General features: G+C 38.1%; 1 protein-coding gene and 1 long non-coding RNA gene across 16 annotated transcripts in view; one reads left to right on the forward strand and one right to left on the reverse strand.

Annotated features, from left to right (window-relative positions):
• CACNA2D3 (calcium voltage-gated channel auxiliary subunit alpha2delta 3) overlaps nucleotides 1–22,242 on the forward strand; it is an 839,197-nt gene extending 816,955 nt beyond the window's left edge. For 10 of the 15 annotated variants that reach the window (XM_039480709.1, XM_039480711.1, XM_039480710.1 and 7 more), the window contains 3 exons: nucleotides 19,889–20,001; nucleotides 20,874–20,956; nucleotides 21,861–21,953. In XM_039480709.1, the coding sequence (XP_039336643.1) occupies nucleotides 19,889–20,001; nucleotides 20,874–20,956; nucleotides 21,861–21,953 (289 nt within the window). Of the gene's footprint in view, nucleotides 1–6,884; nucleotides 7,005–19,888; nucleotides 20,002–20,455; nucleotides 20,478–20,840; nucleotides 20,957–21,860 lie in introns of those variants that run through there. The other 5 variants (XM_039480700.1, XM_039480704.1, XM_039480701.1 and 2 more) reach the window with 3 other exon arrangements.
• Nucleotides 21,881–27,453, reverse strand: LOC120368556. Its single transcript, XR_005582639.1, has 3 exons — nucleotides 27,276–27,453; nucleotides 26,880–26,934; nucleotides 21,881–21,980 (listed from the first exon to the last, which is right to left on the reverse strand). It is a non-coding gene; the product is annotated as an uncharacterized LOC120368556 (long non-coding RNA).
• Nucleotides 27,454–27,459: the final 6 nt, after the last annotated feature.

Here is a 27,459-nt window from a genome sequence, read left to right on the forward strand (position 1 = left end):
TGAGAGAATATACATGCAGAGCAGGGTGGCTACTGGAAAAAGGTATTTGCAAATATTCAGTTGAATATACATCACAAATTTGCTCCCTTGGTATTCCCAACTCCTTTGTTTAATGTTCATGCATTTGTATGAACAATTTTTGCTTTCAAGAACATTCAGGGAAAGTGAAAATGTCTTGGATATTTACGCAAGTATTCAATATGGCAATATTACAACTATTCCACTGCAAGAAGGTTTGCACCACAAGTGACTCATTCAAGCCTTTCTCTGGTTTTATAAAAGTTTTGGTCAACCAGTTAATGAAATGTAGCAATATTATTTGACTTACAAAAACAATCACTCAGCACAAATATTGATTGTGAATAGAGCATACACAAAGCAAGAATCCTGCATAATATAACTTGCTCTCAACTCTTATTGACTCACAAGGGACCTCAGGACCTTGCATGATTGAGTCCAATTTAAAGGCTGTAATTTGTTTGCATAAAACTTTCAAATAAATTTGAATATTAGGTACATGAATTAAAATCATAGTGCTGGTGAATAAATCACAACTTCTATAAAGGACTGCATCAAATATATAAATTGTTCAATCATAAATAACTCAACTAACTCTATGGGCTTCTTTGAAAGTCCATTTAAGTCAATGGAAAGATGCCTATTGACTTCCATAGGATTTGGATCAGGCGCTAAATGTGTGCATATGTATATAATATAATCTTGTGTGTGTAAACTTGCTATAAAGAAAGAAATAGTTCTTCAGGACAATTTGCAGTGTTTAAAATGTTTTTAAAATATAGGTTTTATTAAGAAAGTAGGAGCCTAAAAGAAAACAAGAATTAACATAAGAATGTCATTAGGGTCAGGGTTTGGCTGCCTCAACCAATAATTTTTTGTCATTCAATATCCCACTGATTATTAAATTAATCTGTTATTGTAACAGCAATCAAAAACAAGTCAGACCATATTTTTGGGCATTTGAGATTGTCAACAAGAGTACAGAACTGAATGGTTTGGTTTTTTTACATGAAACGTTTTCATATTTTCCAGTAAGCTAGTTCTTTCTTGTACACACACACACGTACACACACAGTGTTGTGTTTTAAACTCAAATGACCGATTGTTAAATGTTCCACTGAATAAGAAGCAGCTGTAGTATTGGAAATAGTCAGTTGCTTAAAAGAGATAATGATTTATCAGTGGTAAGCAGCATTCTTCCCTCTGAGTCAGTACTGCACAGTTCCCAAAGACCTCAGTGTGGTTTTCAAGGGACACTATGCTGCTTGGAGGGGATGTCTTTTAGATTAGACATTAAACTTAGATCCAGGGCTTACTAAGTAATTCACAGCCCTATTCACAAATATAGGGTGTTACCCCAATCACTTAACCAAATTCTAATATAGGTAATTCTGTCCACCTAAATTCTACATCAGTTTCAGTTGACTACAATATTATTTTCTGGCTTCTGCTATGTTCTTTACCTACCTCACATGGGGATTGTGAGGCTTAATTAATGTTTATAAAGGGCTTTGAACTACTTGGATAAAAGGTCTCTTAGAAGTGCAAAGTGTTTATTATTATAACTTAGTGAGGAAGATAACATTTATGGTGCCAGAATTTGATAAACAAGCCAGTATCAAACCTTTGCAGTATATCCCTGATGATAAAATGTTCCTTTCTAATCTAATTAATTTTTCTCAATTGTAAGCATTTTGTATTAAAATTCTGCTAATTTTGTTAGCTTCACTTCGAGATATGAATTGGTATAAATTCAGGGACTTATGAACAGGGAGAGATCTCCTATTCTAGTATGTGTAGCAAATACTTCCTCTGCTTTTTACCTAGGTAGTAGATTTATGCCTTGCAGTTTCAAAATTGCATGCATGCAGTTACTGTTAGTGAGTAGACAAATGGAACCATTTGAACGCATAGCTACCAAATTTGCACATGCAATTGTGGTAAATTGTGTGTGCAAATTAGGCAGCAGTCACATGCATGCTAATTTGAAGAACAGGACCTTTTCCTACTTTGTTCAGGTACAGTAATGACACATTGGACTTGGCTACAAGTCCAGGGCCAGGGCCTGGGCCTGCTCCTATTTACTTGGAAGGCAGAACTCCCATCAGTTTTCAATTGCAGCAGGATAGAGTTCAAGAGACTAACTGCACGATGACAAAATCCTGAGGAAATATTCTCACCTCCATTTGGATTTCTTGTGCATAGTGTTAAGGTACAAAATAAAGAGAAATGTAAAAAGAAATAAAGCTGTTTTTAGGGCTGTCAAGCAATTTTAAAAAATCGCAATTAAAAAAATTAATCATGATTAATCATGCTGTTAAACAATAATAGAATACCATTTATTTGAATATTTTTGGATGCTTTCTACATTTTCAAATATATTAATTTCAATTACATCACAGAATACAAAGCATACAGTGCTCACTTTATATATATTTTGATTACAAATATTTGCACTGTAAAATGATCAAATAAATAGTATTTTTCAATTCACCTCATTCAAGTACTCTAATGCAATCTCTATATCATGAAAATTGAACTTACAAATGTACAATTATGTACAAAAAAAACTGCATTCAAAAATAAAACAATGTAGAACTTTAGAGCCTACAAGTCTACTCAGGCCTACTTCTTGTTCAGCCAGTCACTCAGACAAACAAGTTTGTTTACATTTGCAGGAGATAATGCTGCCCATTTCTTGTTTACAATGTCACCTGAAAATGAGAATAGATGTTTGCATGGCATTGTTGTAGCCCATGTTGCAAGATATTTACGTGCCAGATGCGCTATAGATTCATATGTCCCTTCATCTTCAACCCCCATTCCAGAGGACATACGTCCATGCTGATGACAGGTTCTGCTCAATAACAGTCCAAAGCAGTGCAGACTGATGCGTGTTCACTATCATCATCTGAGTCAGATGCCACCAGTAGAAGGTTGATTTTCTTTTTTGATAGTTCAGGTTCTGTAGTTTCCGCATTGGAGTGTTGCTTTTTTAAGACTTCTGAAAGCATGTTCCAAACCTCAGCCCTCTCAGATTATGGAAAGCACTTCAGATTCTTAAACCTTAGGTTGAGTGTTGTAGCTATCTTTAGAAATCTCACATTGGTACCTTCTTTGCATTTTGTCAAATTTGCATGGAAAGTGTTCTTAAAATGAATAACACATGCTGGGTCATCATCCGAGAATGCTATAATATGAAATACATGGCAGGATGCAGGTAAAACAGAGCAGAAGACATACTATACTCCCCCAAGGAGTTCAGTCAAAATATAATTAAAGCATTATTTTTTTAACGAGCATCATCAGCATGGAAGCATGTCCTCTGGAATGGTAGCCGAAGCATGAAGGGGCATACGAATGTTTAGCATATCTGACACGTAAATACCTTGCAATGCCAGCTACAAAAATGCCATGTGAACACCTGTTCTCACTTTCAGGTGACGTAAATAAGAAGCCAACAGCATTATCTCCCCTAAATGTAAACAAACTTGTTTGTCTTAGCGATTGACTGAATAAGAAGTAGGACTGAGTGGACTTGTAGGCTCAAAAGTTTTACATTGTTTTGGTTTTGAGTGCATTTATGTAACAAAAAATATATATTTGTAAGTTGCGCTTTCATGGTAAAGAGGTTGCATTATGGTACTTGAATGAGGTGAATTGAAAAATACTATTTCTTTTATCATTTTTACAATGCAAATATTTGTAATAAAAATCATAGCATAAAGTGAGCTCTGTACACTTTGTATTCTGTGTAGTAATTTAAATCAATATATTTGAAAATATAGAAAAACATCCAAAAATAGTTGTTAAATTTCAATTGGTATTCTATTGTTTAACAGTGCGTGAGTTAACAGCGATTAATCGACAGCCCTACTATTTTTTTCCATTTTTCACCAGGAAACCAGGTAAACGTGCCTGTATCTATCCCAGTTCAGGAAAGCAGTTAAGCATGTGTTTGACTTCAGTAGGATTTAAGCACAATAGGGAAGCACAATAGCACCATCTTGAATAGGGGTGTGTTCTTGAATTAAATTTGCTTTTTGATTATGGAAGATGAAACTTCCCTTTTTAAGCCATATACTGCATGCACAATTACTGCTAACACTGATAGGAGTTACTGTGTTGAATAAGAACTATATTGTATATATGGCCCACCTAAAATGTGAATAAGTTAAACCCTGCCTGAGCCCCTAGTGTACACCAATATGTTCCATGTCATAAGGGAAGAAATAAACAGCTATCCAACTTGCAAATCACCAGGGAGCCAACCAAGGCAAGTTGTTGTTGTTGTTGTTGCTGTTTTTAAGGGATAGTGTTTTTTGCTGCTTTTTACAAGTAGAAACAGGTAGATGACATTGGAATTCTAGTTAATTTGGGGATCGCACAGTCCTTTGTGCAGCTTTTTAATAGCAAATTTAAGATTTGTCCATGGAATGTGCTTATTCAGCAGTGATCAGATAAGTAACACAACTTAGATTCAGACTGTACTCAGCATGAGTAGTACAATTTATAAACATTAAAAATGTAATGGTATTTTAAAACCACTCAATTTTGAGATCTAACATAATTTGCTAAAACACTTCTGCATTTGTTGTTTGGCAGAGGCTTACTAAACTGCTGTACTTAATCTTGCTTCAAAAGTGTAAATAAATATGCAGTTCAATTTTCCAAGGAATAAATAATAATTTGCCTTTTCAGATGGAGTTAGTTTACTTCTAAACAAATCAGCTTGCCACATAAAACAAGCATAACAGCAAGGCCCAATTTCTTCCTTGTTGAAGCAATTCATTCATATATCAGGATGTCCCCATGGATTCCAGGAGTGGGTTGGGCGGTAAAATACAATCACCCCTTCAGAAGTAGTTTTGGTTCTTATTCATTTTACCATATTCATCTTAAAGGCCCATGGGCAAAAGCAACTATTCCTTATAGTTGATGTTATGTAGTTGCTTTTTCAGCAGCCGTGCCAAGTATACTCTAGTGAGTGGGTCATATCTGACAGACAAATGAATGGTTTTGACCTCTGTTCAAGCTGAGCAGCAGATGTGCCATACCCACATTTCTCACTGGTGGTGGTAGAAATGATAAAAAATGGGCTAATCACCTTTAACTCACATTGACTTGAATGAGCATTGACTTTGCAGGATGAGCTCATTGTGGAGATCAAGGGGTAAGATTTCATTTACATTAGACCTCTTGACACGGACTTGGCCATCAGAGCAGTGTAAAGTGGCCTTAATGTAAATGAGAATCTGACCTGAGGTCCTTTAAAAAGGGGGTTCAATGGAGTGCTAATGGGTTTGTGTGTAGTTCTTTTGTTTGTTTATTTTTTAACTTGCAAACTGAAGTAATAATATATAAATTAGAGCAATACTAATACTGAGTTATGGGATGAAAAATGTATTTTCTTATCCAAGTAGCAATTCTGTTTGTAAGATGGAACTAATGCCTCTTAAAATTACATTATACTTTATAATTGTTAGGGTTTTTGGATTAGTTGCTTTTTTTTTTTGGTAATTTCATTAAATGTTTATTTTTACAAACAGTAGGTACAGGATAAAATCTGTATCTCAGTGATATCTTTAAAAATTGCTAATGGTGAAAATATGATGACTATTTTCTTATCTGTATATCAGTGAATCACAGGATTTTATCCAGTGAGCCATAAATAAAGGGCTACCGACCAAAAACTCTCTCCAGTAGGAAAGATCTGTGTTTCAGACCCTAAAGAAGAGCTAGGAATGCTGTCCTCTAGCACAATGATTTCCAGAATCAAATCTGCCTGATCTTACAGTCATTGCTCATACAGAACCCTCATAGATGTCAGGGGATGTTTTGTAGGTAGAGCAACTGTAGGATAATAAGAAGGTTCTTAAGTAGGCTTATCCGAAATACATTTTTTTTTACAACTTTCATGGATAATGTTAGTTTATTTTTAAAGATTTTTAAAATGTTTATCCATTTAAATGTTTAGAGTTGTGGGGGAGTCAGATAGTAAATATTAAATTATTCTAGACTTTGAGATTCAAAAAGTTAAAACTTTATAATTGTTAAAACACAAGTTGTCAACATCTCATATGAAAATATACAAAGTAAATATTCCTAAATCAAACGTTCTCAAGCACCATTTTTCTTTCTTAGCCTATCTGTAAATTTTGATTATGTCAATGGAAATATTTTTTTGGTTGGTTTTTGTTGTGTTTGTGTGGTGAAATTGACATTTACGACACTAACCAATAAAAATATAATATTTCCAAGATCATTATTAAGGCAGCCAAAAATGAAACTTCTAGCTGATTCCTACAGAATTTATTTCTGATTCTCTCCTTATAAAATGGATCAAATTATCCAATCTAAACTGCAAAAACTGTTTATGCCAAGGCTTTGTATTTACTGTACATTCCTCTACTGAGTATTAGCTAAGCTTCCTCCAATTGTAAAGTGAGATAACTTCCTCTTCTTTCCAAACACAACAGAGATGATAAACTTTGTCATGCAGGTGGAACTTAAAGTTAATGCATAGGTAATTTTATTTTTACCCTTTGATAACATTATATTTTGAATGGCTAGTGCAGGAAATAAGGTAAGTTGCTATGTTTTGAAAAGAAAATAGTAGTATGAAATAAGAAGGCAGCACATATATAAATTAGCAGACAGGTATCTACTTGCCAGTTATTAGCCTCACAATCCTTTGGACAGTTTCCAACCGGTATTTTTAAAACAGATGAAAGATTCCAACATAAAACATTTTGGAACTTTTTTATTTGTCCGTGGGATTCAGTATCATAGTAGCTGCTTATTTACAACCGATTACCTTAAAGATATTATTTGATTTTCATTATATTTTTGTATTCTTTTCTCAGTTCACATTTGTATCCTTGGTCACATCCTGCCAAGAGGCATCTGAGTCCTGCCAAGACATCTCTTTGTCACATGTTCAGATAATATATCTGAGGCTCCTATTGAGCTGTCAAAGCCATACAAATCTATGTTTGTTAACTGTGCTTCTCCTTCCATTTGCTTAGCTTGGAAAGCCAGTGAATTAAAGGAGCCCTGTGGATCAGAGAGAAACTGCTTAAAACGCTGTATACTTAATGTCTAAATAAAATGTCTGACCATGACAATGTAATTCAAAGGGCATTTTGAGAACTTAAGAAGGAAATTCCTTTCTTAATGCACTATTTCTTTTTGTGACTGGGAAATTTTTCTTATTAGCATGTGTCTAAACACCTCCTATGCGTTGTCAAGGTTACCAACTTGCAGCATAGAAGGTGTCCTACATCTGGTCTTATATTACAGTAAAGATATGTGAAAGACATTTTAATGAAAATACCTCAGCAATAATAATAATTGACCAAACATCTTTTAATTCTGTAGTTTAGAACATGTGGACTGACTCTCCACATATAAAAAGGACTCTAGTTGTAGGTTCCTTACATGCTTAAAAACTAAGCACATTGCTAAATAACTTTTCAGTAACAAAGCCGTAGTGTGTCTCTCTTTAATGCTGAAGTAAATTTATCTGTTGTGTCTGAAGTACTGATTACCTGTTCACTTATTTGCAGGAATAATGTGTACTCACATATCCAACAGAAATCAAAGGGTGCATGGTTAGGAGTTTAAATGGGTTGGATGTATACAACCATGTTCCTAAGGAAGAGGGAGGTGGGTGCTGGTACACTAGAGACATAGAGGATCTGCAATTGTGAACAAGCTTCACATTTTGTTGTATGGGGGACAAGCTCCCCCCCCTTCCCAAATCCCACCACATCCAATGAAACATTTACTCCTGGGGGAGTTCTGCACCACTGCACAATGCAGAATTTGCGCAGAATTAATGTTCTGCACAGAATTTCATTTTTCCAGGCAGAATTGGTGCTGCAGAGCTGTTAGCCAGCACTGGGGGCTGCTGGATCCAGCAGAGTCCAACTCTCCAGCTCACAAATAAAGTACACTGCTGGGGAGCTGGAGGGTTCCGGGCAGCTGCAGTTCCCAGCACATTCTGAAGAAACTTCCTGAGGCATCATGCAGGAAACTCCGTACAGACTCAGGACCCAGCATCAGGCTGTTTCTCCCTCTGGATCCCTGGGCTCGAGGTGGGGAGTGGAGGAGCAGAGGGATGGGGGGGTATGTGTCTGAGACCAATGGGACAGAGTTTTCCCCCAAGATGTGCCCAGCTGGCATGTCTGACACATCCAAACTGAGGCACCCAACAAAAGCATAACAGAGAAACAGGAACTATATTGTCATAGGGGTTTCTTTAACGCTCTACTCTTGGGGAAAACTTTTTTGTTGTCTATATTGTTACAGATATACTTGCTGACAGGTATTTTGAAAAAAATTACCAAAATAATTGAAACTGGTATGATTATATTGAATTATTTTGACAAATAAAATATGCAGAATGGTGCAAAATTTTAAAATATTGTGTCCAGAATTTTTAGGTGCAGAATCCCCCCAGGAGTAAACATTTAGGTACAAATCTCTCTGAGCAGAACTTTGTGAGAGTAGGGAGCTCTCACATTAGTAAGGATGTACATGATTCAGACTGTTCTTCAGTGTCTTTCCATTTAGTATGATAACAGAATGAGAGAGCCTGCAGAAGTAAGCAAAGAATGAGGAAATCGCCATAGGGTTCTCCTTGCAGATGTCTGTGTCCGACTGTTCCACTAGCACTATGAGAATGATTTTTAAATGACAGGCCTTTTCAAATGTTGCATGAATGTCATAATATTTTCAGTTAATTAGCAATATATATCAAAGCTTGTTTGGATTAAGAACATTGATTAAATCTAGAAAATGTCCCAGTGAACTTTTAAAATCACCCCTTGTTATGAACAATCCTTAGAGTTATGAAGAGATTTATTTCAGTTAATAATAAATCATTGCACTGAATTAGTGCAGTCTGATTTATTTAATGCAAATGTGACCTATGCATCTGCATTTTCATCGTTTCTGCGTAATAAAGGGTGTGAGTTTTATAAACTGTTAGTAGCCTTTAATTAAGGAAAACAAGATCATCCTTAAACTTCACAGTTGTGCGAGGCAAATCATTTTGTAAACTAAAAGAAACTATAGGTTTGTCTGGATACAATATGATATACAATATTCCTGATAATCTCAGGCATGTGATCTTTCTTTCTTTCTTTCTTTCTTTCTTTCTTTCTTTCTTTCTTTCTTTGACACCCTCAGGTGCATAGGCCATCCAGCAATTTTGGTCTGGTCAGGCTTCTGAATGTCATGGCGATGGATTTAGCTTCTTTTGCTGTGGTTCTATGCAGGGACAGCTCTAGACATTTCGCTGCCCCAAGCACGGCGGCATGCCGCGGGAGGCGCTCTGCCGGTCGCTGGTCCCGCGGCTCCGGTGGACCTCCCGCAGGCGTGCCTGCAGAGGGTCCGCTGGTCCGGCGGCTCCACCGAAGCTGCGCGGGACAAGCGGACCCTCTGCAGGCACGCCTGCGGGAGGTCCACCGGAGCCGCCTGCTGCCCTCCTGGCGACCGGCAGAGCGCCCCCCGCGGCATGCCGCCCCAAGCACGCGCTTGGCGTGCTGGGGCCTGGAGCCACCCCTGGTTCTATGTAATGTTTCTCTAGGTGGCCCTCTTTTTTTTCTCTCCAGCTGGTGTCTGTGTTATCACTTGATGTGGACGTCATGTTGGTGGCTTCCTTAAATTGTGTCCTAAATATGTCTTCTAGCCATGTTTGAAGCTTTAAGCTGTTGTGCTCCATTTAGAATTTCTGATATTGTAATAAACTCTTTCCAATAGGCTCTTTCCCATGGACTCACAGGCATTGCTTTGGAATGAGTTTAACTTCTTATCAATTGGTGTGGTGTATTTGCATGACTCTGCTCCATAGAGAACAGACATGATGTCATAGTTAAAAATTGTATTTTTGTATCAGTGCCACTCGTGCTACTTTTCCAATTCTTTTCAAATTTCTGAAAGTTGTTTGCCACTTTTGATATTCATTGTTTGACACCTGGCATGGTGCCACCATCGTAGCACATCTTGCTCCCCAGCTAAGTAGGATTTATTTCTTCTAATGTTTCTCTGTCAATTCAGATGGTTGCTTTTGAAACATTGATAGCCATTGACATGCATCCGACGAAGTGGGTATTCACCCACGAAAGCTCATGCTCCAATACGTCTGTTGGTCTATAAGGTGCCACAGGACTCTTTGCTGCTTTTACAGATCCCAACTAACATGGCTACCCCTCTGATAATTGATAGCCATGTATTTTGTCTTCCCATGGTTGATGAACAACCATTTTGTTTTGCTGTGTCTTCCATTAAGCATTGTGTTGAACTGAGCAGGACAACATCATCAGTAAAAACAAGGTCACTCAATTGTACTTTTATCATTTCTCTATAAAATTCCTCAACTGCCTTCGGTGGTTATTTTCCTCATTACAAAGATGATGTCCTTCTGCAGCACGGAAGAGGTTAGAGGGAAATATCCCGCCTCCTGCATTTCAAAAGTGACACCCGATAGTTAGGAAGAAATCTCTCCTATGGGCAAGTCTTCCTATATTTATCCATTATGGCCCTGTATAGACATTGCCTGCTGGAACAGAGCCAAAAGAGGCTCCACATGGCCCCTGCTCCAGGTTAAATTCCCTGGAGCTCAGGGATACTGGCCCTTTTCCCCCAACTGACTAATGGGTGCCAAAGACTTCAAGGGTGGAAGAGCCACCTATTGTCCCTCAGGGAGTGTCGCCCTCCCTCATTGCTGGGGCTGTCCTCTTTCACTGCCGGCCCCATCTGATTCCCCCTCCCCTTGAAATGGATGGGTAACATTTCTCAGTGATATCTGTCTCATTCATTTAAGGGCACAATCCTGCAATCTGGTCTGAATGAGTGAATGCTTATACCCATGCAGAGCCCTGTTGAAGCCGGTGGGGCTCTGCATTGTAGCAGGAGTTCACCTGCCTGGTTCACACTGCAGGATCAGGCCTCAGAACTGTGATTTTGTGTCAAAGAACCACAGGTTTTTTTCATCTAGTTTAAAAGTTCAAGCACTCCAAAATATTGTTGTTGGCATATGTATTGTATTTTACATATGGTATTAAAAATATTCCATTCTCTATTTCATATTTTATTTAAAAATCCTAAACAACCTAATTTATGTTTGCAATATAGACCTTTCATTCATTTAAAAATGGATAAGTGAGAGAAATGTGGGTTGGAATGATAGCCGGCAGCCTGGAAAGCACATGATGTGATTTGGAAACCAGAACAACGGATATCTACAGTTCAGTTGAATGGGTATAGTTTGTTCCAGACCATTAAAGTTGGATATATGCAACTGTCAGTTATGTTGTGAGTAACAGCTATTTGAGTGTAGATTGTACAACATTTTCCATTTACTGTACCCTGATGTATGTGTGTGGGTTTTGGGTTTTTTTTTACTTAGAAATAGGAAAGATCAAAACCTGACAGATATGAAATGAAATCCCAAAATAATGACTAAAAATCTTATTCCCTGGGTGCTTGAAGTTAGCAATGTAAGTCCATATTTAAGTACCTGGAAAAAATAGCCTGATTTTTCAGAGGTGCTGAAGAATCAAAAGAGTCAGTGAAGCCAATGAGAGCTACTGGTGCTCAGCACCTCTGAAATTCAGGCCACTTTTTAAGGTGCCCTAATAAGCATTTCAGTTGCTAATATCAGTTAAACAAGTTTAAATATTTTTTTCAGTGTGGATCCACTTACCCCTTTACTCTTTACACATGATATTGTTCCTCATGATAGCATAGCTACTCCATCCAGCAGAGCTTGTAGACATGAGCCAGAACAAAAATAGTATCCATACTGATTGCTAGAAGAATGGTACCTTATGTGGATGCATGTGTGTTGGGAGGCCTACACCCGCACAGCATTCCCATAGTCACAACTTGAACCTAGGTGTAGGCAGCAGCATTGGAACAATTTATACAGTGGGGATGCTGAAAGCCATTGAACCAAATGGTAAACCCTGTATACGATGGAAACCACTTCAAGCCAGGGGATGTGGCAGCACCCCTAGTTCCAACACCCTTGGGTGTATACCCCCCCATCATCGTAGCACTGAGCACTAGTGTCAAACAGTTCCTACAATGATTATAGATGGAGATAAAATGAAAAACAGACACCTGGAAATTAGTTTTTTCTTAAATCAAACTTAATGTCCAGGAACATGAGATTAAATACAAATCTATGCAGGCATTTTAAATATTTATGGAATTCAAACCCCATATAGCCCATGTGTTGGTTGCTACCACCTACTCTACTGTATAGCATCTGTTATCATTAGCACAGAGTCACATAATGAAATCCACTTTTAAAAAGTTCTAGAAGGTAACAGTTGCTTGTAAAATGCCCCTAAAAAGCTATTGTGATCTGAAAAGCAATGCATTAAACAGCAATATTCCTGTGTTGCACAAGAAGGGTATTCCCATTACTTAGGGGCAGTAGGTATACAGAATTTTATTTAAATGAGTCTAATTGATTCCAAAGCTAGTTATTTGCTCGGGTGCCCCCAGAATGACACAGAAAAATATCTTCCACTCCATGAGTGTCCTCAGAGACCGATATTCATCATTCAGCTAGGTTCCTTAAACACTTTGTAGCCTCCATATATACCCCCTAAAGGTGGGAGGGAGAGGGGTTCTGGGAGCAGCAGGACAGCTGCTCTATATTTGTATGTTCCTTCTCCTAAGAGAGCTATGTAAAATACGGGGATTTTTTTTTAAAGCTGTTTGGTGTTGTATTACTTCTCCTATATGATTTATGGACCTCATTGGTGGAGAGGGGTCATATAGCACAGGTACTGTCCACCAGCAAATGGCAGCATGGCTGTAAGCCATCAGAAGCCTGAAAAGAATGAGGAGAGAAAGTATTTATGTGCAGTTGACCAGGAATCCATGGGGTCTGGGACCGGGGATTCCTGTGAATTCCTGGCCCGTGTGGTCTACTCTGGCCCTGTCCTCTGTTCATATCGATGTCTGGCCCATTTTCAGTCCCATACAAAGTATGCTGCGTTGGACATGTAGTTTCCTTAACCCCCTAGATTTGTTTATAGGTATGTGTTCCTCTCCAGTGGCTTTTTAAATGGTATGAGAACTTGGGGCCTATGAGTTTAGTATGCATCATACCTAGGATGTTATTAAGGAACAAACTGAAATGGATTGTCTTGCCGGCATGTAAATACAAACTGTTTAATAATAATATTGATTTCCTCTTAGCAGGTGATGTTTTACTTAAACAGTAGAAAGTAAATAACGTAAAGGTTCAATTAGTCTAGCTGGATTAAACACACTTCTCTTTCATATTTGATTTCCAATGAGCTCTTTTGTGGTCCACATATTTTGGGAAAGGAAAGCTGAAGCCTGCTAGTAGTATTGAATCACTATTTTTTTTTAAAAAGTCCACATTGATCATGAACCATATTTCAGACCCTTGTGACTTCAGTAAGTTATCACAAGGCAATGATAAGCAGTGAGCAGCAGCAGAATCAGGTGACCCCTTGACTAGCGCACACTGCATGTTTGCCATTCCCAAGGAACAAGCCCTTAATCGTTACTTTGCAAAACACAGCAGCCTCATATCTAAGGGTGCTGCAAAAAAAGCGGGGGAGGGGGGCGAATTTTGCCTAGTTACACGTGTGCCCATTTTCCTGAATGGAATGCTCATGGATGTACCAGAGGCAATTTTTTTTCCCACATTAAGCTCTTTGGGACAGGACATGAGCCTTATTTTATATTTAGTAAAGCACCCTTTGACTTTTATGGTGATTCCAAGTAGACACCATCTCTACAATTTGCACATTTTCTTTAGCACTGAGTACATTTCCATTTAGAAACTATGTCCCTAGATTAAGATTGTACATAGACATTTAGTAGTGGTAGACAACATGATTAAAAATGTATGTATGCTCAAAAGTAAGAAATTCAGATTTAAATTTTAGCATCTCACTTGAAAGTCTTGAAATTCAACCATTAATAGACCCAATGTAGTAGTTCAGATGTCTGCCACAGCTCCATAACAACACACACACACACCATACTGAAACTTCAAAGAATGAAGTAAAATTACTAACTTATTAAAGGTGTGTCTTATTAAGATGCCCCTCAAAGCAGCAATTTATAAAATATCATTCAAGAGGCAAAACTGCTGGAAATAGATTATTTTTAGTCTCCTTCCACTCTTGAAAATGGGGTCATTTTCATGGAAACTTTTACCAAAATATATGCATTTTCTGAGAAAAATAACCTATTTCCAAGCAAAATGTGGGGCCACATTTTTTTTTTAGCAAAGAACACTCTTTTTTTGTTGTTGTTGCCAAAATAGCTTAAAGGAAGAAACTTAGAGTGTGAAAAAAAATCAGTGCTTGATTCTGTGAATCAAAATAGTGAATTTCATGCCGTTCTGCATTTAAGCCCTATTTCCGCTTTGGCTAGAGCAAGAAAATAGGTTAGATTTTCTTTTCTCTTGCTCTTCCCCCATTTCCTTTTCAAGTGCTGAACGTCTTCTTTCTCCACCTTTCCTTGTAAAAGCAGAGTGAAGATACACTTCCTGTACAAGGCTGTCTTGAGCCTCTGGATCTGTAAATAAACCAAACCAGTTCCACAGTGGATGAAAGATGGGTAGAATGATTAATAAGGTTCTTATTGACTCAGTGTGGCTTTGAACAACGGGAGTTTATGATGTTTTATGTATGGAGAAGTGTGCAAGGCTCTCTGTGTGCTAACACTATCAAAACTAATATTCGCTTGTCATGGATGGCAATTGAGGATGATGATACTGTTGTAAAGCAAAAGCCTCCAACTAAAAGATTTACAGTACTTAACTTGAAAAGAGCCTTTAGTCTTTAAACATGAAACATTCACCATAAACATTAAACATAGATACTCTTTTTGATTGTTAAACCAGTAAAAAAAAATCAATAAAGTCTTCAATCCATCACTGATATTTGGCTCCCATATTGCTGGTGACACAAATGACAGCCTAACCCAGCAGGTGACTCAGAAATACTCTTTGAAATCTAGACTTTGGAGACTCTTTGAGGAGCCCACTTGAAAGCTGGCACCATTTTTGTTACTTTGTCAGCAACTTTCTGTATTTTCCTCTACAGCCCATTGAAGATATTTTTGTTGGAGTTTTTTCTCCCTAACAACTAGAGCTTGGCATACACTGCAAAACATTTTGGTTGACTGTTTCAGTTTTTAAATGACTTTCCTCTGATTGAGTTCATGCACCTTTTTGTGCTGTCTGGTCAAGCTATTGAGAGTCACTGGCACGAACATTCATTCAAAGTGAACAGGAGTACTTGTGGCACCTTAGAGAGACAGATTTATTTGAGCATAAGCTATAGCCCATGAAAGCTTATGCTCAAATAAATTTGTTAGTCTCTAAGGTGCCACAAGGACTCCTGTTCTTTTTGCGGATACAGACTAACACGGCTGCTACTCTGAAACAATTAATTCAAAGTGAATTTCAAAGTCATATGAGCATATAACCATGGAAACTGAATTTTAAACTTAGATGCAAGTATTAATTCTGGGAGCGCCTGCATGCTTATCCAATTTGAGGGTGGAAATGATACCACGTGACTTGCTAATCAGTGCAGCTTGACTAGTGAATACCTGCAGAAAATTTGTTTGAGGTCAATCCTGTGGGGTTAAAAGTCCCCCAGAATCCATGAAATGGTTTTGAATAGCATCAACTGAAAGAAAATGTAATCTGTGGGTGAATGTTCCACACATAGAAAAGCAGGCTAAATTGATCAAACAAAAGTATTATTCCCAAATTACTCACTCAGCTTTACTCAACCCATGTTCCTCACCTGGATCTGATGACCACATCCTAATCCTTTGTTTATGGCTGGTGAAGACACACATTCAGCATTGCAGCTTCATTTCAGGATTAGGTTTGAGAATTGTGGGGGAGAAAACTTATGCTGGAAGCACATACACAAAAAGAAGTAAATTAAAGTTTATCCCACTAAATCGAAAACTTCCATCTTTATTTTCTACAAGTCTATATTGGATGAATTTACTGCATGTGATAGACAACATGTATTAGAGTTTCCTCAAGGAAAAAATATCTTAGTATCTTCAGGAGTGCATGTGTAAGCATTGCATTAGCTGTTTTTATCGTAGGAGGCTTGAATTCAAATAGACCCCATTTGAAAAAAGCATTCAGATTCAGGATATTGAAGTAATTGGGACGTAAGCACATATTTAAAGTTCAGTTCACATGTGTTTCAATACTATTCTGAACAGGAATGGATTTAAGGATGTGTTCAAGGGCTTTCCTAAATCAGGGCCATGCTGAAGAAGCAAAGCTTAATTTGAATGCACCCTTAGAGTAGTGCAAATAGTCCAGCTGTGCCATCTTGCAAGGTGCTTGTCACTCACCAGTTGCTGTGGAACAGATTTGTTGGCCCGTGAGGTGCAGCAATAGGCAAAGATGTTTAAACTTTGCATGAGTTTACCCCCTTTGGAGGATAGATACATCTTCAGAGTTAGGTGCCACAGTGCCAAGCACCTTAAAAACACCTGAGATAGACAGACCTGCATCCTATTTATACTATGGAATTATCACATCATTCACTGTTGAGAGCTGGTGCTGGACTGAGAAAGGAACCAGATCAATATGTTGTCAGTGGGAGCAGTGTGACAGACTAACCTAATACTGGATACCTTGTAGATATATAATACATATTAATATATAATGTTTCAGATTAACCTAATACTGGGTACCTTGTAAATGTATTGCATACAGTTTCTTTCAGTTCAGACATATACATGAATACACCAAATTACCAGGGCCAACAGTATTCCGAAGTAAAGCTAAGGGGAAAATGTGTTTCTCAGCCACAAAAATGTTTGAGTTTTCAAAACATTTTCCCATTCTACACTGAGACAAAATCAGGACTTGTCACCTTTTTGGGGGGAGGGAGGGGGGATTGGAGAACAGACAGACAGACACATATACACACCCACCAGAATAGCCAATAGCCTGGGGGTTAGGGATGGGAGAGTAAGGTTCAAGTCCCTACTCTGCCTGATTCAGGGCAGGGACTTGAATCTGGTTCTCCCAGGTGGGTTCCCTAACCAGCTGGCTATTGGCAGTGCTGGCCTGGGTCTCTGGTTTTGACCAGAAAATTCCATCCTGGACCCAAGAAACCTTTCTCCACAAAAGTTTAGACAAAACTGGCATGTTCCCGTGAAACATTTCAGTTTCATCAACCTGGCATTTTCCAACAAAAAATTCCCAACCAGCTCCATTCTTAACGGTCTTTCGTTCCTGACAGTCTTTACAACTTCTGACTTCCTAGAGAAGCAACTCATGTAGAAATCTACTCAGCATCATGGCTACCAGCTGTAGGCTCACTTTTGCCTTAACGCTCTTCCTGGTTTGTTTCCACTAGGTGAAGTTACAGGAAAAGTTCAGAAATTTTTTTAAAAGAAGCAATATTCTCTACTGCACAGTCATTATAACACCCCACAGGAGGAAGAAATAAATGGCAAATATGTCCACCTTTCATGAAATGTCAACTGTAAGCTCCAACTGCCCTGGACATAGGTTTTCCCATAGGTCTAAGAGCCCCTGGGAGGGCTTCAAAATGGGGACAATCCACAAAAAAAATTGAGATTCAGGAGGAAGACTCAAGTAGGACAAAAGAGTGGCAACCCCACTCCCCAAAATAGCGTTGTTCAAATGAACAGTAATGATACCAACACTTTTGAGTATCTGCTTTCAGATTTTTTTCAGAGCTGATTTTACAGATATAATAAATATAAATATTGCTTCCAGAAAGCATAGGACTGGATTGTTACAGTTCCTTGGATGGATAAACTGAAATTGCATTTTCCCTCCTTTGGGATTGGATTTATTTATAACTTTCTGAGCTATTCGTGCATATAAAATTTTGCTGTTATTTTCTGTGAAAGAATTTTCCTCCTTTCCTTTTATTGGCCCCATTTCTTTCACACACAAAGCCACAGATGCTCCATTACAATGACGTCAGCCTTGCTACATGCTCCAGCTGTTTAGGTGCATTTATAAAGTTCAGCCCTGTACATTATGCCATAAATGTATATTTCGTGTATAAACATAAAGCTAACATATTGCAGATCTCTCTAAGTGTAACTTTAATGGAGGTTCAGTGAGTTTTAAAAATATTGAAAAGTGTTTAATCTTTCCGTTGGCAATATTTTTATAGCAGGTTTTCCAATTATTCTTTTCTCAAGCTAGGTTCAAAGATTCCCCTGCCCCCCCTTGTATTTCATCTTCTGTGATTTTTGGAAAAGAAGGGAGGTTTTTTTAGTAAGACAATATGTATTTTAAATAGAGACGTCTGAGTGAAAATATGCTTCTGTCCACATCTACTCATGTCCAAGCCCTCATTACCTTCATGCGCGCTCACCAGTTCACCATGCCGAAAAACCTCATTTCTAGATGTGCCAGCTTTCAAAGATGTTACATGTCACAAGATGTTGTTACATTGACTTGATGTATAAAAACTGACATGGGTAAATTAAATCTGGGTCCAAATTATAAGAGTCTTGTCTTGTGTCCAGGATTTCAGAATGGGGGATGAATTGTGCCCACTAGACACAGTCTTGAGTATGGTCATCATGATGCAGCCCCACCCCTGTTGCCTTAGATTGTCTTGCAGTGTGCAGTTTGTTCCATCCTGTAAACCACAGGCTCTGGCTCCTCCTCTCCCCTCGTGGAGGTGCACAAAGGGTCAAATATAATTCCCATTGAAATCATTAGACTCCTTTTGGCTTCAGTGGGAGTTGACTCATGCTGAGAAGGAGCATTCACTGCACTCCCTTGAGTGTAGTGTTTCTTATATTTATTAGCAGTGTTGCTTTGTTCTTATGTCTAAATTTCATGTACATCTTGTTGTCATAATTTAACTGAGGTGCTGAATATACAGTAAGTTTTCTAGTTGATTACCAAATACACCTCCTGACTCATAAATATTTGAGGCATAATCTTGTTTCCACTGGCTTGGCAATATAATGACTCTCAGCAGGACAAGATGTCTGCTAACTGGGATCCTGTTCCTTAATTCATGCTGTTTAATACAAGATCAGTGGTGAATAAAACCACCCATAATTTGATGACCGTGCAGTCCCTGACTTTGAGTGTATATTGGCAGACTTTGCTTAGCACAGTAATTATGCAGGATCTTGGGCAGTTAGTATCGACTTGATGTACCCTAATAGTAAATATATAAGCCATGATTCAGTGTGGAGCAAAAATTCAAGAACATAAAATAAATTCACAAATTATATTGAAATATGCATGACCCTAGGGGTAGGTGATGGGCATGAGCACAGATTCAACTGCTGTGCTCTCAGGCCATCCCTACTGATTCATTTTGTACCAGCCTATTCAGTACTGAGGCAGAGCCCCCTATATAGGGGCAGTGATTAATTTGTAATGAAAGACATGCTTGGGCTCAAGCAATTAGGTGCCGAGACTCAAACAATTTTTTTACATTCAAAATTCATGCAGCTGAAGTGCTGGGGCTATGAACTGCCAAGCCTAGGGAAGCCCTGGCACAAATTAAGCTTTGTGTAGGGGACCTTCTATGCAGCTGCTCCCCTCAGTGTACGTACCTTAGAAGGGCACCACTGAATTTACAAAGTGAGCAGAGCCTTGCACAGGCCTCTCTCTATGTGAAAGACTTTCACTAACAGTTATATGTATTGATCTGCACATGTTGTGTCTAGTTGTTTATTATTATTATTAAAGTATTTATTTGTTTATTGACATATTAAAATACCCTTACCAAAAGCCTGTTGCTAAGAAACATGGTCATGAACAATTGAAAATGTTACCATTAATTACTGACTCTTAAATTTACAGGTCCTTTGTCATCCAGCAAATCCCGAGCAGCAATCTCTTCATGGTGGTAGTAGATAATGAATGCAACTGTGAGTCTATCTTGCCAATTACCATGGAACCCATAGAAATAAGGTATATCCTTTATTTTGAAGATTGTAAGAGGGAGACTCAAAGTACAAATAATGAATGTTACCCTGTGTGATTTAGGAGCCTAACAGACAGATCCTCCGCTGTTGTAAATTGTCATGGCTCATTGAAATCAAGGCAGCTGATGATCTGCTCCTTAGTCTCATTTTCCAAAGTAACTTATGCATTTAAGAGCCTAAGTCCCATTGAAAGTCAATGAGAGCTGTGCACCTAACTCACTTAAGTGCTTTTGTAAGGTATCTATATGCATATTTAGGCACATAAACGTCTTTGTAAATCTGGCCTTAAGTGCTTAAGTCGCTTCTGAAAATAGGACATACCCTCCTAAATCTTTGGTGGTTTTGAAAATTGCACCCATATGGCCAAAGATAACGTTTTAAACATGGATAACACCTTTATTGTAATATAATATATAATCTCTTCCTTAACTTTGTATTTTAGGGCTGGAGTGCTACACAGAAAGGTATCTCTTTGTGTTCTGAAAATATAAAAAATAGATTCTGTAACTAAGTAAATTGACAACTCTATTTGTAGTCTAAACATCATTTTGTTTTATTGCCATACAAGAGTTTGGGGTTGTTTCTTCTCATAAATAGGAATCCGCCAAAAAGAATCTGCAGTATATTTTTATTCCTGAGTGATAGACCTTTCAAAGGACCATTTGGTCATATGAAGTGCCGATGGGAATAAGATTGGGAAGAATAGCAATAGAATTATGTCCCACTTCTTTTGTTGATTGGTTGGATTTTGGAGGAGTGGAAGGAGGAAGGGATGGATGGATGAACTTCATTTCAAATCCATTCAAACTTTGAATATTTAAATGCAGTGATCATAAGATCTCTCCTTAACTACTGTGAACATAATGAATCCCTTAAATGTGAACGGTTAAAATCTCAGAAGATTAGAAGACGTCCAGAATCTTGTCATGGATTTCATCCTGAAGTAAGTGTTTATACTGCTTTTTTCCCTCTTTGGTAAATATTTTTTCTAGAGTAGATACAGATGCTCCCTGACTTACGCAAGCATTCCATTCCAGAACACCTTGTGTAAGTCGAATTTTGCCTAAGTCGGGAACATTTACCTGACAATTACGTGCAAAAATAATAATAATAATAATAAAAGCATATGGAACTTTTTCCATAAGTACAGATTTGCGTAAACTGGGTTTGCGTAACCCAGGGAGCGTCTGTATAAGAAAACTCTCTTCTAGTGTGAAAATCAACTAAATATTTTGGAAATTCTGAACATAGTAGTAAAGGGAAGTTGCTGCATGATTGCAAGCAATGCAGAAATCGTCTAGTGAAATTGTACTCCATTTCACGATTAAGTGCTGTTTTTGCACATCACGGCACAACATGTAAGAGGCAGAGGCATGATCTGAGCGCAGAATTGGCAGTCAGGAACTTCTGAGATCTTATTCTGGGTCTAACACTGATTCCTTCCATGTGTTCCTTTCTGAAACCAAGCTAATTGGCCATGGGACAGGATTTGGTCTCTACATGAGTAAATAATGTCAGCATTTCCATTGTCATACTGGTAATTTTGTGATATGTTGATTTGTTTAGCTGGGACTCCGGCACAATGCTTTTAAGATGTAATGCTCTACACAAGTGCTACATACTTTATGAGCTTAAATATCCACAGAGGCAGAGAGAGGAAGTGACTTGCCCAAGGTTACCCAGAGCCAAGAATAGCTTCCTGATCATCTTTATTTTTCTGTGCTTTGATTACACAAATTTTGTTTGATTGAATCTGCCATCTACTGCATATGTGCTTTAATAAATATCCATGCATCGCCATGAATCTTAATGTTTTTGTCTTAATTCTTCTTTGTTCCTTTCTTTAGGAGAATGCAAGAGAATGTGGGGGTGTTCTAGGCCTTAGTGCTAAACCTACTCTTGTTCTTCTTCCACTGCTTTTGGCAATTTTCTCAAGGTGACGTTGATTGATGTGTTCACTTGGCATGCTAAATACATGGAGAAACTGTGAACTGAGAAATGGTGCAACATAGAAGACAAGAAATATAGTCAAAACATCAGCATTTTATGATTTTAAACTGTTGATGAGATAAACTTAAAGATATGTTGAAAAAGGTTTATCTTTTTACTTTGCAAGTCATGCAAATGTGAATTTGCCATATGATAGTCACAATTCATCAAAAAAGGACTTTAATAGATATACAGAGGTGTCCATTACTTTCTGCTTTATCCCATTGAAACCAATTTAAAACTGTGTACTTTTTAAATAAAGTATATTAAAATCATAATTTCACTGTGTATCTTTTTAAATATAGCAACTAAACATTTTTTACTAATGATTGGAACATAATAAAAACGGTAAGGGGAGATTTCACGTGTGTAGGCTTTGTTAAACTATTTATGAGATAATGGGAAGCTAGAGGATAACACATACCTCATTTTTTATAATAAAGGCTGAGTGACTTATATTAATAACCAAGTCAATGGAACGTAAGCAAGTCCTTCAAGTTGTGCATGTGCTTCAGTTATTTTGCTGAACTGGGACACAGATAATGTTCTCTGATGATTTACAGTAAAACTGGAGCTTTTTTAACATAGCTGTAAAGAAAATCCTACAGTATTTAGAGTATGAGCCGAAGCCCATTGAAATCTTTCTATTAACGTCCACAGGTTTTGAATCTGGTTCTTTAGTAATATGTATCGCAAGTGGCAGAATTCAATAGTTAACACTTTTTAAAAGATATGGAGATGTCTCACATTTACAAATGTAATTGACATAAAAGAGGAGATGATGATGATGATAATCTGTTAGCACTTACATTCTCCTCCTCAGCCTCAAAATGCTTTTTTACATATATTAACTGTGAAATAGTTAGGTCAATTTCCCTATGGTGAAATGGAGAGACAGAGAAGTTGTGACATGCCCAAATCACACAGTGAGTCAGGGGCACAGCGAGTCAGGATTCCTTTGTTCTAGTGCCCCGTTTATTCCTCAGTCAGGATCACACTACCTCACACCTATAACTGGAAATCAGATTGAGAAAAAAAAAGTTACCCAAGACTTAGATATCTTTGCATGCCTTACTTAGAAACATGCAGGTCTGGATTTCCAATTAGGTACAGTAGGCACAAACTAGGGTGGCCTTACCCCTCTAAAACTGTGTACAACACGAAGGTCAGCTGTAGGCAGGTAGGGGTGTGTGTGTGTGTGTGTGTGTATGTGTATGTGTGTGTGCGCTGAAGATGCTGTGCCTAGGAGTGTATAAGGTGTAAATCCGGCCTTGGAAACATATTGTAACTATTCAGATTGATTCTTCATTCAGGATCTGGATCCAAGAGTAAATGCTGCCTAATATGATGAGACCACAGTCAACATGTTAAAAATTTATATCATTTAGTAGCAGAGGGAGGCTGACAGTAAGTACAGGTTAAAAAAAAGTTTAGAGCTTTTTCTAGACAAAAAGAGATGCTTATAAATCCCTGAAGTATTGGCACCTTGCCCCTTTCAATTTACTAGTAATGTTTTTATAATTGTAATTATAATGGCTGAGGAGCTTGATCTTGGAAAGACAAGAACAGGAATCCAAAGCATGATTGGTCTTTGGAGCGTTCTGTATAAATGCAAGGAATCCTATCAAGGAAATAACGTCATTAAAACTTGACCAGTAACAATACACTATATTAGCTTTACGATTAAATACTATGGTTCTAAATATGGTGAGAGAGTTTTCCCACTAGGAAGTAAAAGAAAGTCATCTTCCCTTTGAACAAATATTGAATGTAATGTCTATCTCTCATGACAAGAACAGAGAGGCGGTGTATGCTAGAAAAGAGTTGTCTCTCAAATGATGCAACCAAGCCAATGGCTCAAAAAACAAAACTTTTACTTGGTTGTAGTTAGTTACCATTAATGTGTTAAGAACTAAAATGAAATTTGGAATATAGGTGTGAAAAAATCCCCAGTTCAGACAGTTTTTCTGTAAGTGGAAAGGGAGGCAGGAATCTTTCTAATTAATTATTTTGAATATAATCCTAGCTGATGCTAGAAATGGCTATTGCTGTTACAAAGAAAAGATCTTCTTAAGAAATGAACTAAATGAGCAAATTGATTTCCTGCTGAACCACGGTGAGCACTCCTAATAATAATTCATTGTTAATTATGGAAAGTAGCAGACTAGTTTCATATTCAGGAAAGCACTGAAGGAGTAAGAAAGATTAAAATATGGGCATGTTAAATGAATATTGCTCAGAAGAACGAGAGAGCTCATTTTATTTCTCTATTGAGTTAGTCAAAATTATGAAGATCTAATTCATTAAGGTGTATCAAACCAATTACTATGCAGAACAGCATAATCCAAAGAAAAGAACCGCTGCGTGTAATGTGATGTTTCATCCAAGATGCCTGCTAGTGAAGACATTTTTAAAGTGTTGGGTAAGTTCCTTTAGAACTTAGTTGTTTTCTGGTGTGGGGTTTATTTAATTCTACTATCTACTGGTTTGGCAGTGCAGTTTCTCATTCCTGTCTTCAGACTTAAGATTCCCTAACTGATTATATTCCTTATGTTCAACTGAAATTTAGATTTATAAAATGCTCTATAGGAACTTATTCTCTAGTCTAGGCATCATTCATGGGAGCATGGCACAGCTGAGAGGCAGATTGGTAATATACTGTGTGGTCCTTAACTGCATGAATCCATTGGCCCTAAAACCCTAAGTAGACATTTGGAGATGCTATACAGGAGCTGAACTGCAACCCGATAACATGTTGCAGGTGACAAAGGATGGAAGTAATTCCATCTTCCCACCAGTCCTTTGTTACTGCCCCCCACATCAGCCTTGTGAAGGACTAAATTTCACCTATGCTGAAAAAAAGGGTCAATCCTTCAGCAGTGCCAGTCTCAGCATGCCCTATTGCTGTCAATGGGACGAACACTAGAAAATATTATGCGATCTTCTAAAAGACACTGTGATATTATGATGGTGGGTGCTGTATGAACAACTGGATGGATGGATGGATAAAATCCAGTGGATAAACATTGGTCTTCATGCAATGTAGAAAATCATACAAAACCTGATCCAACCCCCACTTAAGTGAATAGAAAGAAATATGAGTACTTGTGGCACCTTAGAGACTAACAAATTTATTTGAGCATAAGGTTTCGTGGGCTACAGCCCACTTCATCGGATGCATGCAGTGGAAAATACAGTACGAAGATAGATAGATAGATAGATAGATAGATATACACACACACACACACAGAGAACATGAAACAATGGGTATATACATTAATATATACAGATGCAAACCAAGAAACTGTATATATATTTAATAAACAAGAAACTCAGATATAAATCTACATTTTTATCATCCTGAATCCTAAAGCTAGATCCAAATACAACCATGATAATATCACTATATGTTTCTACACAGTAATAGGCATAGCTCCAGGACTCTGCTGCTGCTATTTTTCTTGGTAATGGCATTGATTTCAGACTTGTTAACCTCAGCTGCCTATTTTTCCTTTAATCTTGATACAGAGAAAACTACTTTGGTGCTCAGGACCAGACTTGGATGCACCATTTTCTAATAACTTGTGTGGGAAAATAGTCTGCTTGTAGTTGTCACTGCTGCAAACACTCCTTTAAAACTGTATAAGCCATAGCCCGAGGGGGATTCTGCAGCTGTGCCATCTCCTCTCGTTGTTTCTGTGACACTGAGACAGCCCAACCCACTGCCAGGGCCAATTCTGCTATATGTATGTTAGGCAAAACAGGTGGTTGCCTAGGGCAGGAAGATATTAAAGGCTGCAATGATTGTTTCATTGTGTAAATGGCTACAAGGGACATTTCTGTATTCGGGTTGGTAGTGAACTCACTAGAACAAGGCACTGGCCTTTTGAGCCCTTTGGTTTCAGAAGACAAGGTGGAAGCTTGTGTTAGAGGGCTTGGGTGGAAGCAGTTCTAGTTGTTTCCTTTTCTCTCTTAAGTCCTTTAGGGTCTCCCTTGGCCATTTATACTTTGCCCTTTTCTGTCCCTTAGAAATGTGAACCATGGGAATTGCATGAGCCTTGGCTCCATTGTCCACTCATTCTCCCTTAAGAAAGACACATCCAAAACTACTATTTTGAAAACTTCCCCCCAAAAATAATATTACAAAGAACCCCTAGGTGATTGACCTTAATTTTTCCTGCTTAATTACATTGTTTCCTAAACCTTCCTCCCAAGACACCTGTTTGAGCACCACCTTTGTCCTAGTTTTTACCAACGGGTCTGACTGTTCCTGGCCATGTTGGTAAAATTCAGGTCACAAATTGGGAATTATTCTTTGACCTTTAGTTGCTTATTCTTTGCTGTGCTTATACTTGTTATTTTGGGGCAGTGACATTAACTTATTCTAGTGGAAATGAATATTTTCCTTAGGTGAAAATTAATTGAACTTTCACCCGTGGAAGGTGCTGGGATTTTCTGATACCCACAAAACTGCTGACAAGTCAAATATTCATACAGCTGTAATAGCAAAGTTACAACTAGGCACTCGCATCAAATGGGTCACTCTTTAGTGGTTCACAATTCAGGTGGTATAGTTCAGATAAATACCCGAAAATTCATATACCTTTCTGAGATATATCTAAATTGTCCACAAAGGCTCTCTCTCCCCCAACAAGCCTAACTCCCTGTATTTCTTATGAGTGAGACCCTGAGAGCCTGTCTCTTCCCAAATCAAGTCCGCTCGGAGGAATCTATAAAGGGTATTTGTGACAATCAAGCAGGGGATCTGAACTCCAAACAGAACGGGAGAAAACTTTATCTGGGGATACATTTCAGAAGAATCCCATTTCAACAGTTTACTGGACTACAAAAGGAAGGGGTGACAAATGGGACAATACCTTCTGATTCTGTAAACATTGGACCTCTTGCTTGGAGGGCTGGAGATACTGGTGGCTTGATTTAAGTGAGAAACCACGTTAGGCAAAGACATAACTTGCTAGAATTAAGTTTTAGGCAATAGAAAGTGTGCTATTTTTGTAATCCTTTATGATTGCTTTTATTCTTGCTTGGTATCCCTTAAATCTGTGTTTTTTATTAATACACTTATTCTTAGTTTTTCTCAGTGCTGTGCATTGAGGTAAAGTGTGTGTCCTCAGTGAGCTAACAGGCTGGTGTGTATTCTGGCTCTTTGGGGACAGCGGTCTTAATAATTTCTGTGAGTGACTAGTGAAAGTTCTGGACACTGCAGAGTGACGTCTCTGAGGTACTCGGGAACTGGGTTCACTGATAGTTACCTGCAAGGTGAAGTCAAGGCTGGCAGAGTCTTGAGGAGTTTGCCGGTGAAGTGGACAGACTGGTGTGTCATGGAGTTTGCTCATAGTCTAAGTCCAGCAAAGCTCTATCTTATTAGGGCAGAGAGGTAACATAGTGGTTTTCAGTGTTGGGTTCCCAGAGGAGATCCTCACAGCAGTGTTACTC

This window comes from Mauremys reevesii, linkage group 7, assembly GCF_016161935.1.
Source record: "Mauremys reevesii isolate NIE-2019 linkage group 7, ASM1616193v1, whole genome shotgun sequence".
In the NCBI taxonomy this organism is placed as follows: domain Eukaryota; kingdom Metazoa; phylum Chordata; order Testudines; family Geoemydidae; genus Mauremys; species Mauremys reevesii.